Source organism: Macaca fascicularis, chromosome 1 (genome assembly GCF_037993035.2).
Source record: "Macaca fascicularis isolate 582-1 chromosome 1, T2T-MFA8v1.1".
NCBI lineage: Eukaryota > Metazoa > Chordata > Mammalia > Primates > Cercopithecidae > Macaca > Macaca fascicularis.
Genome location: NC_088375.1, coordinates 82,439,917 through 82,454,505, shown reverse-complemented (window position 1 = coordinate 82,454,505; position 14,589 = coordinate 82,439,917). Strand labels below are relative to the sequence as shown.

Here is a 14,589-nt window from a genome sequence, read left to right as displayed (position 1 = left end):
ACAATCAGAAATTCCAACTCTAAAATTTCATTTATACAGAGAAAGGTAATCCTTTGGATATAAATTATTATCTAAGTTATGAATCCAAAAATAGTGACTACAGTTAGAGAAAGGGCTTAGGCTTAGGAGTCTCACAGACCTAGCTCAAGTCCATGAATACCAGCTCCAATACATACCAGCTGTGCAACCTTAGGCAACCTTGTGACCTCTCCGATCCAGTTTCCTCATCTGGGAAATGTCAGTTATGAGGACTAAAGGGCTGCCTGGGCAGTAAGAGGCCAGGTGCCTGAGGGTATGCAAAGCCACAGAAAAACTCAGTTTTCTTCTGCTTCTTCCAAATGTGATAAATGTACTCAGAAATAGTAGTTGATATAAAATAAATGGGTAACTTGAAATATTTTCAATGGAAAACAAATGCAGATAAATTTTCTAAGTAAAAAACAAGACTTGAAAGAAAGGCTGGCCACATCCATCCTTGCTCCCAGACAGCCGGTGGGAAGAAAGGGGAGGAAAACGACTGGACTGAGAGATCCTCTGTAAAGTACCTAAAATTTGTCCTACAGCAGACACCCAACACATAGTAGCTACCATCCTTACCCCTAAGTAGGTAAGTACAATTCAATAAGAAAAGCATGCCATCTTCATATCTTCAGCCTAGACACGGCAGCGTGGCAGGCATTTTCACTGCTATACGTTGTTAAGTGCCCAATTCATTTTGGGGGGTATTGATACATACCACACAATCAATATGCCTTGTCCGATCAAGAAGTACATAAGGAACGTAAGAAGCTGGAAAGAAGGCAAACAGTCTAACGTAAAACCAAGGCTCCTCAATTTTGGTCGAAATAATTACTACCATGTAACTAACACCCAGACATACAAACCGTGCCCAGAAATCAGGGTGTCTCTGGTTTCCCAGTTCAATGTTCAGGAACCAAATCAGTGTGATGGGGTTTGGGTTGTTTGATTTGGAGAGAGGGAAAGAGATAGAGAAGGAAAAGACTAGGAAAGGAGGGACTGAGACTATGAAATTATTACTGTAATGTGAAATCAAAACGCACAAATTCTTTTCATCATTAGAAACAAGAATCTTGCCACTTCCATGAGGAATCTGGATAAAACCTGAGTTGGGATTTGACTGCATTTCAACCACCCCTAGACAAGGGGTTGAGCATTGAGAAACTGGAGGGCAGAGACCAATGCTGGATGAGGGAACACCTGATTTTCATTCAAATGTCAACTAGCTGCACAAACCACTCAGTTAAGCTGTTCTTGAATTATTAATCATCTTCCCCTGAACGAGAGGAAATTATTCTTTCTGGTTACTTGCTCTGCTTCAGGGACCAGTTCAGAGAACTCCAAGCCAGACTGAGTTTGAGGGAGCTCTCTGGTACCTGACACCCTCTGGCCAAGGCAAAAACAGAAAACAGCAAATGAGGTATTGCAGAAAAAAAGGGAGCAGTTGGCCTTCTAGAATGCAAGTAACTCCCCAAATCCAAAGAAGCTGAGGAAGTTCCTTTAAAGCACATTAGAGAGGTTTGCTGCACTGCTTGGGCAGGGTCTAATCTGTACTCCTTCTATTCTCAATCAGGTAAGTTTCCTTTTCCCTTAAGAACTGTCAGCAACTTCAAGTCTCAATTTCCTACCACAGATTAGACCCAGCCTGGCAGAGCAGAGAAGGGAGGGTTTAAAATCCCAGTACTTATAAACAGCAGATTTTTTTAAATCATCCTCCAAATATCTATGTTTGAATTCCCTGTCACCCCCCGATTCCTAAGTCTACTGATGCACGGTTTTACACAATCTGAAAAATGGAGGAAAGCTTAGCGATCATCCAGGTCAATTTTCTCACTTTAGAGCTGTGGAAGGAAGCCAGCAAGGGTCTTTCCTAAGGTTACACGGTCGGAAGCCGCCTTCCTCCCCGAGTTTCCCCTCTCCTCTCTGTCAGAGCCCTGTAGCCGGAGCTGCTCTAGCTGCTTAGTTCTATTCTAAGACAAACTCTCACTCCGCAAACCACTTACACAAAACATGGGCATCTCATGCACCCTGCAATTTTCTTCACGTCTTCATTTTGGGGCATCCCCACTGTATGAGAGTCTCTGATGCTCACCAGAACCATGCCTCCAGGAATTCGTCTCAGGGTTCTTCCCTGTCACCTAGACTCTGGGCAGGGCAAAGCTGTTAAAGGTGGGAAATTATGCACTGGGATGCTCCTTCTAAACATTTGGCCTTGGCCATTCTTCCCACCAGCCCTCTGAGGGTGAGGATAAGGGGCTTAAACAACTTCAGTGAAGAAAGCCTTGAGAGTTGCATGCACTCGCTAAATGCTGTATTGTCTTTGAGAGGACCAGCGTATGCACTCTTGCGCTCTCAGTACTTCTCTTCCCCTATTCAGAAGCTTTCGCTCCTCTATTCCCACCCACACCTAAAGACCTGGGATCCAAGGCTGCCCTCCACCTGGCATAGCCCCGGGAAGGGTGACATGAAGCTTGTGCGGGCTGGGGACTCTGGGGGCGTAGCGGAGGTTCGCCACCTGCAGGGGGTCTTCAGGAGTCGGACGTTCAGACGCCAAGAGGGCAGAGGAGGACACCGTCGTCGCTCTCCACGGTCTCTCTTTGTGACTTTCCTCCACGGCCTTAATGATGCCTACCCTTCCCCAGTCTCCCTCGTCTCCTTGCTCTTCTTTTCCTTGCCTTTCCCCCACCGCCTTCCACTTCGACCCCCATCGCCCAGTCTCCCTCCTCTCCGCGGGCTCGGCCTCCCCCTACCTCTTACAAGGCGCTCCCGTCGTGTTTCCACTTTGTCTCCAATTATGTCTAAATGCAACCCACCACAGATGCTGACATTTTAAATATTTAGTTATTATAGCTACTTGACTAATTGCCGGGACCGACGGCGGCACTTCTCCTTAGCCTCCTGCCGCAGGAGAGGAGGGAGCGGGAGAGGAAGGAGTTAGATGTGGTTATAGCCGCCACTCCCCGGGGCCCGGGACCCGGGACGCCCGGTCGGGCCCTGCAGAGGGTGTCCCACCCGGGCACCAGCGGCCCCCCGACTCCAGCGAGGGCACCGAAGGCGCGCCCGGCGGGATGCAGCGAACTGCCTCCTCCCCCGGGACAGAGGAGCGGCAGAAAGTCCACCCTCCCGGTCCGCCCACGCCCGCAAGGTGGAAAAAGTGGGGTGAAATAGGGGAAATTTAGCGAAATTGGGGCAAAAGAAGAGAGACCAAAGCGGGTTACTCACGTGCCAGATGGCGAAGAAGATGAGCGCAGCGCACAGCACCAGAGACAGCATGTAGCAGAACGCAGCGAAAGTGAAGGCCATGGCCGGCTGACCCCAATCCCACTGCACACGCCAAGAAGCCCCTAGGAGCCCAATGCCTCCCTCGAGGACCGCACTGCCTCAAAGGGGCCGCGTCCGCACGCTCCTCTCCAGGCTAATGCCCAGGAGGGCGCACAGCTAGCGGAGCGACTCGAGGGTCAGCAAATAGGCGCTGGATTCCCGCAGGCTCCGGCGACCCCAGACCCGGCCCTCCGACGAAGACAGGGAAACGTGTGTCGAGTGTCGTTGGCGGGAACTGTCCCCAAATCGAAGACGAAACCAAATCAGCAGCGAACACCTGCAAATTAGTGTCAAGCTGTAAGCCCCTCGAGACCAATACGACAAGCGATGCAAGGACTCCACGGAGGACCGAGGGAGGAGGTCCCGTCCGCCCCAGGAAGAGCTCTCTGCTTTCCGCCACTAAACCGCAGAAGAGAGACGAGCGCTCCTCTCCGGACCCTCCAGCGCCACGGGGGCGCAAACGGATAGTGTCCAGCGAGGTGCCCGGGCGGCCTCCGAGCTCCTCCCAAATCCCACCGCCGGCAGCGCTCTTTCCCGAGAGAAGGGGTCTTTAGGTAGCCGGGAGGAGGTAGGCTCAGTTGGTCCTGCGCCCCAGACGCGGCTTCCTGCTCAGCCGTGCGCTCCCGGGCGCGCCAGTCCCCAACCGCGACTCTGGCCAGCCGGCCTCGGCAACCCAAGTGTCTCGGAAACCGGGGGTCGGGCCGGGGTGAGCACTGGCTCCACTCAGTGGGCCAGCTCCCGCCCGGGTGGCTGTAGCGGCGGGTTTCAGGCCAAGCACTGTAGCTCGCTCCACCTGCTGCTGCTGCTGCTGCCGCTGCCGCCGCCGCCGCCTCTGCCACTGCGAGAACTGTAGCGGTGTGACCCGGGATTCCCTCCTCTCAGCGCCCCACCCTGGACTCCTGCTCCACTGAGCGCGCCCTCCTCGGCGGGCGGAGACTGCAGTGCCGGGAGCTAAAGAAAGGTGGGTGGCGAAGCGCGGCCGGACGCTTGGTGGCCGCTGCCGCCGCCACTGCAGCTGTGCGCGCCCGCCTCTTGGAGGAAACTTGAAGCCAGCAGTACTGGCAGGGCTGGAGGCCGAGCGGAGGTGGGGCGGGACCGGTTGGAGCAGGGACTCTTTAAACACGTGCGTCTGGAGGAGGTGGGAAGCTGCGGAAGGGTATGGTGTGTGCCTCGCGCCTAAACGCGGCAGCCGCCCCTCCCGGTTCTTGCAGTTTCGCCTATCGGAGTGGGAAGTGTGAGGACTTGGGGCGTTGCCTAGTGTTGGTTGGGGATACAGTACAAGCCTTGGATCCCAAAGCTGCTTGGGTGGATTTTACCAAACTGTAGCATACTCAGTGCTTAGGGCAGCGTTTACTGCTCTGCTCCCAGACCCTGCAAAATTCTCCATTAGCGTCCTTCCGTTGCATTCTCTATCCTACTCAGCCATCCGACCTTGGGATTAGGGAAACGTGGACTTGATGGACTATTCTGAGCTGAAGAGGAAGCAACGAGGGCTCGGTGGTATTGGTGGTAGTCTAGTGGAATTGTCAAGAGGATGCTTTGGGAAGTAGACCGTTTTCCAGCTCCTCGGCACCTAACCTCTTTAATCCCTAGTTTCCTTATCAGAAAAACATAAATAAGAGTAGAGTCAAGCCATTTCAAAGGATTAAAAGGGAACACAAGCAAAAAACCTAGCACACAGCCTGGCACTTGGTATACATCCAATAAGTGGTAGGGATTATTAATTGCACCCTTTCCCCTAGTGGCCCAGCATCTTGAAGTTCACCATGCTTACTTTGCAAGAGATTTCTGACACTGCAGTGACAGAGGTCCAGTCATTCCAGATAGAACTTCAGTTTCAGATAAGTCATCAGATCCAGAAAGCAAGGAGAAATACCCTGAAAGACCACTGGCAAATCTCGGTGAAAGACTAGACGCACCTCATGGATTGGAGTGAATCTTAGAGCACCCGGTACCTTGCACAGGGTGGGAACTAGATAAATAACTATTGCTTGATTCTGACTCTGGTGTGCTAGCTTTCCTGTTCACAGCTGTGATTCCGATGCCTTGAGAGCTGGAAGGGATGAATTCCAGCAAGCTAGAGATACAGCTTTCTAGTGACAGAACTGGAATCCTGTCTGCAGACTGCTAATCCTGGGTTCTTTCTACTGTGCCCCAACATTCCTGCAGCTGTTTGGCCACATCTTCAATTTATTTATTTATTTATTTATTTATTTATTTATGAGATGGAGTTTCACTTTGTTGCCAGGCTGGAGTGCAGTGGCATGATCTCGGCTCACTGCAACCTCTGCCTCCCGGGTTCAAGCAATTCTCCTGCCTCGGCCTCCTGAGTAGCTGGGACTACAGGCGCTCACCACCACACCCAGCTAATCTTTGTATTTTTAGTAAAGACAGGGTTTCACCATGTTGGCCAGGATGGTCTCGATCTCTTGACCTCGTGATCTACCCACCTCGGCCTCCCAAAGTGCTGGTATTACAGGCGTGAGCCACCATGCCCCACCCTTCAATTTATTTTATTTTATTTTTTTGAAGACAGAGTCTTGCTGTGTTGCCCAGGCTGGAGTGCAGTGGTGCTATCATAGCTCACTGCAGCCTCAAACTCCTGGCTAGGACTACAGGCATGCACCACCACACCCAGATAATTTTTGTTTTGTTTTGTTTGCAGACATAGGTCTCAATATATGGCCAGGCTGGTCCCAAACTCCTGACCTCAAGCAATCCTCCAGCCTTGGCCTCCCAAAGTGCTGGGATTATAGGTGTGCACCACAGTGCCTGGCCTCATATCTCCCTCCAGTTTGGAAACTAGATGCCTTTCAGTGAGAAGTGGAGAAACTAGAGCAAATCCAGAGACTGTTGACCAGAGCAATGAATTGATCAACATTTTATTGCCTCTGGGTCAGGACTGGCTACATACTTTGGAGAGCCAAGTGCAAATGAAAATGTGGGACTTTGTATTAGGCCGTTCTCGCATTGCTGTAAAGAAATACCTGGCCAGGCGTGGTGGCTCACGCCTGTAATCCCAGTACTTGGGGAGGGCAAGATGGGCAGATCACCTGAGCTTAGGTATTTGAGACCAGCCTGGGCAACATGGCAGAAACCCCATCTCTACAAAAAATATAAAAATTAGCCAGGTATGGTGGCATGCACCTGTAGTCCCAGCTTCTTGCAGGGCTGAAGTGAGAGTATTGCTTGAGCCCAGGAGGTCAAGGGTGCAGTGAGCTGTGTTCATGCCACTGTACTCCAGCCTAGGCAACAGTCAGACCCTGTCTTAAAAAAACAGAGGCCGAGTACTTTATAAAGAAAACAAGTTGAACTCGCTCACGGTTCTGCATGGCACCAGTATCTGCTCGGCTTTGGGGAAGGCCTCAGGGGTGCTTATATTCATGGTGGAAGGTGAAGCAGGAGCAGGCATGTCACATGGCAAAAGCAAGAGCAAGAGAGGGTTGTGGGGAAGTGCCACACACATCTAAATAACCAGATGTTGCAAGAACACTCTCTTTATTGCAAGGACAGCAGGAAACCATGAGGGATCCACCCCCATGACCCAGACACCTCCCCCCAGGCCCCACCTCCAACACTGGAGATTACATTTCAACATGAGATTTGGGCAGGGACAAATACCCAAACTATATCAAGCTTCTTGTTTAAAAATTAAGAATTTCAAGACAGCAACAGCAGAGCATTAAGCCAAGCATGAGGCCCTTCTGAGCACAAGACCCTGGACAGCTGTAGAAGTTGAATGCCTACAAATCTAGCCCTGCTCTGGGTTATACCCTATGTTGCTTTCTCTTTTACATAAGTATTTCTTCTAGTATAAATTGTCATTAAAGAAAATTTGGAGGCCAGGCACCGTGGCTCACACCTGTAATCTCAGCACTTTGGGAGGCTGAGGCGGGTGGATTCCTTGAGGTCAGGAGTTCACGATCAGCTTGGGCAACATAATTAAGACCCTGTCTCTACAAAAATTAAAATAAAATTAGCCAGGCATGGTGGTGCGCACCTGTAGTCTCAGCTACTCGGGAGGCTGAGGCCAGAGGATTGTTTGAGCCCAAGAGGTCGAGGCACAGTGAGCTGTGATCATGCCACTGCACCCCAGCTTGGGTGACAAAGCAAGATCCTGTCTCCAAAATATAAAATAATTTGGAAAATATAAAAATGAAAAAGATAAACACCACAGTTTGCTGCTGTCAGATACCACCAACACGATCCTGGTATATTTCTTTCTAGCTGGTTTTTTTTTTTTTTTTTTTTTTTTTTGCTTTTTATTTTATATAGCTCATTTCTTTTCATTGTTGTAACTATACTGTATAAAATTTCATGACATGAAAACAATGAGATAATATCAAAGGAAAATTTAAGAATTCAAGAATTTTGAGTCCCTTTGGGACCGATCTGATCTTTTGTTTCTGCTGGTTCTTGTTTATGAAGTCCTCCCTTCTTATCCATCTACTAGATTTTTACTGTGCCAACCTTGTTTTGAAAAATTTTCTTACAGGCATTTGAGGCCTAAAATGATGTTATCTTTCTCTAGGGGGGATTTTCAACTTCTTTTGCCAGGTGTCTAGGGGAGCCTAGTGCTCCAGGATTACCTTAATCCAAATTCAGCATTTGAGATTTTCCAGGATGACCAAGATAACTGTGGTCTGTGTGAGGGCTGCTTTATTTCTGGTTCAGCCTTACTCACATGGAACAGTCCTTCTGGATCTCAAGTCAAAACACAGGGCTTATCAAGTCCCAACCCTTGATGGTCCTTGGATTCTGACTTTTGCCCCTAACCCCACAGAATACTAAAGGCATAACTCAGTCTCTCAGCCACCTCCTCAAGAGTAAGAAATGTCCCGAGAAAAAAAAGTGGCCCCAAGAGCTAAACCAACCCCTCTAGATTCTGAATCACTCTCAGATTTTGACCCCAATAATTCCTTACTCTCTTATTAGGTCTTTGATGCTTTCAAGAAGATGTTTTTGTATTTCATTCAGCTTTGTAAGTTGTGCTCAGTGGGAGAACTGGTCTGAATTCTGTAGCGCAGCATCTGAGAGTCTCTACATCAAAATAAAATTTCAAATTTAAAAATGGAATCCATTATCCTACTACTGTGACTTTCAGCCACTGCTTTTCTTGCCATTTACCGGGTCCTGCTTTGCCTTGTTTTATTAGTTACAGAACGATATATTGGCCAAGGTGACTGCAAAACTTCAGAAAATAAGAACCCCAGGCAGTTACTGCTCGTTATTTCAAAACATTTTAGTGTCCATAGTTCTGGGCACTGTCAGGGATCCACAAGGTTTCTAGTCTAATTGGTGAGGCAGTAATTCCTTCACAAGGCAGTGTTTAAAAAATCAAAAAGTACTAGTGACACAGTAGAGGAAGGCAAGGGAGAAGGTGATTGGGAATGGATGTTGAGTGGAGTGACCAACCTACATTGTTTTCTCTACTGTAGACATTGAAAAGCCAATTACCTGATATTTTTCCCCACCCGTCATGCAGCCAGGAGAGGCCATATGACACAGTTTGAACTCTTTAGATAATATTTCTTTTTGCCTGAAACGCAGATCTGATACCTGGAGGTACAGAGCCATCCTGTGACCATAAGGAGGACACCAGCACATTAAGAAGGGAAAGCTAAGAAGATACAGAGGGCAAGGGTCACTGACAACATGATCAAGCCACTCTACCAGGCCTTACCTTCCTATTCCCTGACTTCTTGTTGAAAGAAACAATAAAACTTCTCATTTTTTTTAACCTATAGAAGTAAGGCATTCTGTTACTTATGGGTGAACACAATTCTTAACTGATGCCATGGTTTAATGGGGGTAGGGATCCTGGTGTGACAGGAAATTGAGATAATCAGTTTATGGCCAGTGTAGCAGCGCCAAGACACTATTAATGTCTCAAGCTCTTTTGCCTTCCTGACTTGCTAGCCTCAGTATGTGGATTTTGTTCTCCCAGTCTGAAGGCATAACTTTTGGGGAAGAGTAAAGGAAGCCCTCTCCAGAGATCTGCTACATCTCATTGGCCAGAACTCTGACATTTGGCCACCACTACCTAGTTGCAAGTGATTCTGAAAAGGTGAATGTTTTCTCATTTCAGCCTTTATAAAATAGAAAGGCAAAGGAAGCGGGGTTTGAGCAGCTTTTGAACAGCCAGTTCACATTTTTCCTATATTGCTATAGTCAGGTTTTCTGTTACCAACAGCCTAATACAATTTCCAGGGGCCCCAAGTTGTGCTGACAACTTGGTGTATAAGAGAGACAGTGCTTTGGGGTTAGTATGATCAGGGAAAGTTCATAGACAAAGTGGCAACCTAAGGCAAATTACATCACACTTTTTCTCTGCTTGTAAGTAAGCCTGAATGTTCCATGTTTTCCTGACCTATTCTTAACCTATTCCTGCTCCTCCTGAGTTGTTATACATAAATTAGTTTTGATTTTCTGCCTTTTCCTAATATATAGCAATACCTCTGTTTATTGAAGGTGAAGGCAAATACAGTTTGTATTAGTCTGTTTTCACACTGCTATAAAGACACTACCTGAGACTGGGTTATTTATAAAGGAAAGAGAATTCATTGACTCACAGTTCAGCATGGCTGGGGAGGCCTCAGGAAACTTACAATCACAGCAGAAGGCAATGGGGAAGCAAGGCACATCTTGCATGGCAGCAGGAGAGAGAAAGAGAGAGAGAATGAGGGGGGAGTTGCCGAACACTTTTAAACCATCAGATCGTGTGAGAACTCACAAGGAGAATAGCAGGGGGAGAACCACCCCCATGATCCAGTCATCTCTCACCAGATTCATCCCTCGACATGTGGAGATTACAATTCAAGATGAGATCTGGGTGGGAACACAGAACCAAACCGTATCGCAGATGCTCCTAATGATAGGGTTACATCCCAATAAACCCTTTGTAAATTGAAAATAGTGTACATCAAAATGCATTTAATACATCGAACCTATCACACGTTATAACTTAGCCTAACCTACCTTAAATGTGCTCCGAACACTTACATTAGCCTACAATTGGGCAAAATCATCCAACACAAAGCCTATTTTATAACAAAGTATTGAATATCTCATGTCATTTATTAAATGCTGCATCAAAAGTGAAAAACAGAATGATTTTATGGGTATTTGAAATATAATATCTATTGAATGTGTATTGCTTTGGCACCATTGTGAAGTTGAAGTTGAAAAATCTTAAGATGAACAGTCATAAGTCGGGGACTATCTGTAAAGTGTACACACACAACTCAAGACCTGGTTTATCATGAAGCTTTTTCCAACCCTATCTCCTATCTGCTCTCCCCTTACAGTCCTGTCTCCACCCTACCCTCAAGCATCCACCAGATAAATGGTCAAAGCATAAAGGGGAATGCCTTTGGATTCGTGGCAAGCTCAGTTAAGTGGGCTGTGAGCCTCCTCCTGCCCCATCACTCATCCCATTCTGCCCACAGGAAAATCTGACCAGATGCTTCATTTAGCACAAAATTCGAGAGTATCTCCTAACCGGTATCTTCCCCCATAAATGAACTCTGTAAACTTTTCAGTGCCATAAATAACTGGTATGATATATCAAGTTACTCTCTTGCTTCCCAGCCAAGCCCTGTTGAAATCCCAGAAAGCTTTCCCCATCCTCCAGCTTAAATCCAGCTCACCAAGTTCTCACTCCCACCTCTCAACACCCCCGTCCAAACACTCCCTGCAGTCCCCACCACAAAGATACTCTGCCCTGGCTAAGCAACCACCCCTAATACTGTTTCTCTCTTGGTGGGGTTTGGATGTTTGGAATGTCCTGAGAATTAGGGTTCTTTGAGTGTTTATTATAAAATTTTAAAAGACATAGAAGAATAGAGAGTTCAGTGAACATTCATCTACCTATCTGGATTCAGCAACTGTTAGCATTTTTGTGCTTTGAGTTGTTTCAAAATTGTATTTTACAGCTGATTTGTGCAAACCAGGATCTAAAGATTTTCTCACCCCCCAGTGTGACAGTAGCTAGGCAGGCAGAGATGAGCAGGGCAGGAGAGGTCCTCCCCCCAACAACAGGCAATGCCAGGCAACCACAGGTCAGGGTCAGGTGATTGTTAACTGTCTCTCTAAAATAATAATTCTTTGTGGCCCAGTGCCAGAGAAAGGCAGTCTCCCAACAGGTAGAAGCACCTGAAACTGGTAATCAGCAGCTTCCCAATAAGATCTCAGGAGCTGGGCGAGTAGGCTCAAACATGTGCACTAAGAGGCAAAATGGCAGAGTTTAAATGGTGTATGAACACTTGGTAAAGGAAGAATTCCTCAAGTGAGCACACAGTAAACACACTGTGCATGCAGCCCCTCCCAAGTGCTGGCAGGTCACTGTGCATGCAGACAGCCCACCCCATGGGAAGCATCAGGGTAAGGGAAGAGACCACCCCTCATATTGTCTTATGCCCAATTTCTGCTTCCAAAGAAAGAAGAAGTAAAAACTAAAAGTCAGAAATGAAATCCACACGCAGACAGCCCAGCGCCGCACCCTGGGCCTGGTTAAAGATCGACCCCTGACCTAACTGGTTATGTTATCTGTAGATTCCAGACATTATATAGAAAAGCATTGTGAAAATCCCTGTCCTGTTCTGTTCCGTTCTGATTACAGGTGCATGCAGCCCCCAGTCACGTACCCCCTGCTTGCTCAATTGATCACGACCCTCTCATGTGGACCCCCTTAGAGTTGTGAGCCCTTAAAAGGGACAAGAATTGCTCACTCTGGGAGCTCGGTTTTTGAGACATGAGTCTTGCTGACGCTCCCAGCCAAATAAAGCCCTTCCTTGTTTAACTCGGTGTCCGAGGGGTTTTGTCTGCGGCTTATCCTGCTACAAGGGGAGAAGGGATGCAACTCCCAAGAAATATGCCAACATACAAAACCCCAAATCAAAGGTCAAACTGTACCCTTGACTGGCTCAAGTCGTCAGCTTGGCCCTCTTTCTGCTCTAAAGCTTTTTAATGAACGTTCACTCCTGCGCTGAAGCCTGCCTCAGTATCTCCTTCTGCCTTATGCCCCTTGGTTAAATTATTTCTTCTGAGGAGGCAAGAATTGAGCTTGCTGCAGACCTATACTTTGGTGCCGCCTGACTTGGATACATTCCCTAACTGCTAACACCAGGACATGTTAACCCTTTTCTTGCATGTAATTTATTATCATGCACAATAACTTTTATTTGCACAATAAAATTTTATTTGCACAATTATCTTGCACAATAACTTTTTAAAATTTTTGAGTGCTGTGAAAGGAAAATAAAATCTCAGGACCAGAAACTCACTAAGCTGAAGGACTTAGTGGGAACTGGGTCACACAAAGGATGAAGGGCAAGCTAGGAACTGGGTCACACACACCAATCTCCCATTTTCTTTCTGAATAGATAGCTACATACCTCCCTCACCTTTTGCTCAGGAGGAAACTCCTTGTAGGCCCCAAGACTTTTACACTAAAGCAGTTCTGTTAAATTTCACCTTGACAATGCAAATTAACCACTTACTTTTACAGGTAAGGGACCATGAACAGACCTAAAAGTCATCCCTTCATTCGCCTGAGACAAATGCATATCTGATTGCTTCCTGCACTCTGTGATTATTTTATCTTATGTAAAAATGCAGATTCCACTGAGCACCAGAGGAATGCATAATTGACTCTTTCCCTACCACTCCTTTCAAATGAAAAATGTGGATTCAGTAAAGCTAATCAAAAGACTCAAAGGAATGCAACCGCTTGCCTCTTTTATCTACCTCCCTTTTTTCTTCTTCTTCTTCCCCCTGCTGCCTGCTCTTTTCCCTTTAAATATTGAAGCCCCCAGACCCTCTGGGAAAAGCAAGGACCACAGATGTTCCAGTGGTTATGTGTCCCTTTTTCCTGGGTGTGTCCTTAACCTTGGCAAAATCAACTTCTAAAAATGGCTGAGACTTTCCTCCCACCATTTTCTTTTAATTATAGTGCGTACCATTGGAAAGGACCGAGGGCCAGTCCAGCTGTGTGGAGGCACAGGGACTTAATTCACTGCCAGCCAATGTCTGTTGCTCTGCATGCCCCTGTATACCTAAGTTGGCACTGTCTGGCTTAGGATTGTGTTTATTTAACTTGCTTGGCACACATTCACATGTGTGGGAAGCTATGAATTGCAGATTTGTGTGTGCTGGCTAAATCACCTTTTTCTTTAAAATAACTAAAATCTAACTTTGAGCCCCCTTTCTGCTTGACTGGCAGGAAATTCAGTATCAGCCTTCACTGGGGCTCCCCACAAAATTGGGAAAAACTTCTGGGAGGCTTTCATAGCACCAAAGCACCTGGCTGCACCTCCCTCTGCCATTGGTCCTGGGTCCACACTGGTTCCTCCTGAGACATCCCAGTGTAACCGCCCAACAGGTTCCTCCTGCCCACTGCACAAACAAAATCAACTCACTGAGACCATGGCTTAAGTGTTTAACAGCTCAGTGGAGGGTCAGGGTGACAGCCTTTGTACGCACCCTCTTGTTACCTGAGTTCTTGTCTGGCATCCAGGAAGAATCAGGTTGTGTAAATGAACTGAAGGGTGGCGAATGTGGAGGATTTTATTAGTGATGGAAATGGCTCTTAGTGGGATGGAGCCACCATGGATAGGAGGACAGGAAATACCAGGTAGAAGAGTGCAGTCCAGGCTGGGCACAGTGGCTCATACCTGTAATCCCAGCACTTTAGGAGGCCGAGGCGGGTGGATTACAAGGTCAGGAGATAGAGACCATCCTGGCTAACACAGTGAAACCCCATCTGTACTAAAGAAAACAAAAAATTAGCCGGGCATAGTGGCGAGCGCCTATAGTCCCAGCTACTCGGGAGGCTGAGGCAGGAGAATGGCGTGAACCCAGGAGGCGGAGGTTGTGGTGAGCTGAGATTGCGCCACTGTAATCCAGCCTGGGTGACAGAGCAAGACTCCATCTCAAAAAAAAAAAAAAAAGAAGAGTGCAATCCCCAGCAAGGGCGACACCCTCAAGCCAGGACCTGTAGCCCAAAGTGAGAACACGTACTTATGTTTTCTCACCTGAATGCTGCCTTTTCCAAAACCAGCCTGGCCCACCCTCCCCCCATCCTGTATTTATAAAAACTCCAAGCTCCACTGGTAGAGGTGCAGCAGAGAAGGAGAGAAGAGAAGAAGTGTCTGAATGTCAAGAGGAGAAGATGCAGCTGGACATGGGAGACTATGGTTGGAGAGGAGTTCGACTGGGAACAGCCAAACTCCAGGGGAAGACCATCTTCCC

The 14,589-nt window shown here is 47.4% G+C and overlaps 1 protein-coding gene across 11 annotated transcripts in view; it reads right to left on the bottom strand.

Moving 5' to 3' along the window:
• The window catches only part of CNIH3 (cornichon family AMPA receptor auxiliary protein 3), a 373,524-nt gene that overhangs the window by 172,263 nt on the left and 186,672 nt on the right, over nucleotides 1–14,589 (bottom strand). For 3 of the 11 annotated variants that reach the window (XM_074037279.1, XM_005540955.5, XM_074037282.1), the window contains exon 1: nucleotides 3,241–4,181. The exons of 6 other annotated variants lie outside the window; for them this stretch is intronic. In XM_074037279.1, the coding sequence (XP_073893380.1) occupies nucleotides 3,241–3,321 (81 nt within the window). In that variant the 5' untranslated portion in view covers nucleotides 3,322–4,181. Of the gene's footprint in view, nucleotides 1–2,768; nucleotides 3,136–3,240; nucleotides 4,182–9,911; nucleotides 9,984–14,589 lie in introns of those variants that run through there. 2 more of the 11 variants (XM_074037284.1, XM_074037287.1) reach the window with 2 other exon arrangements.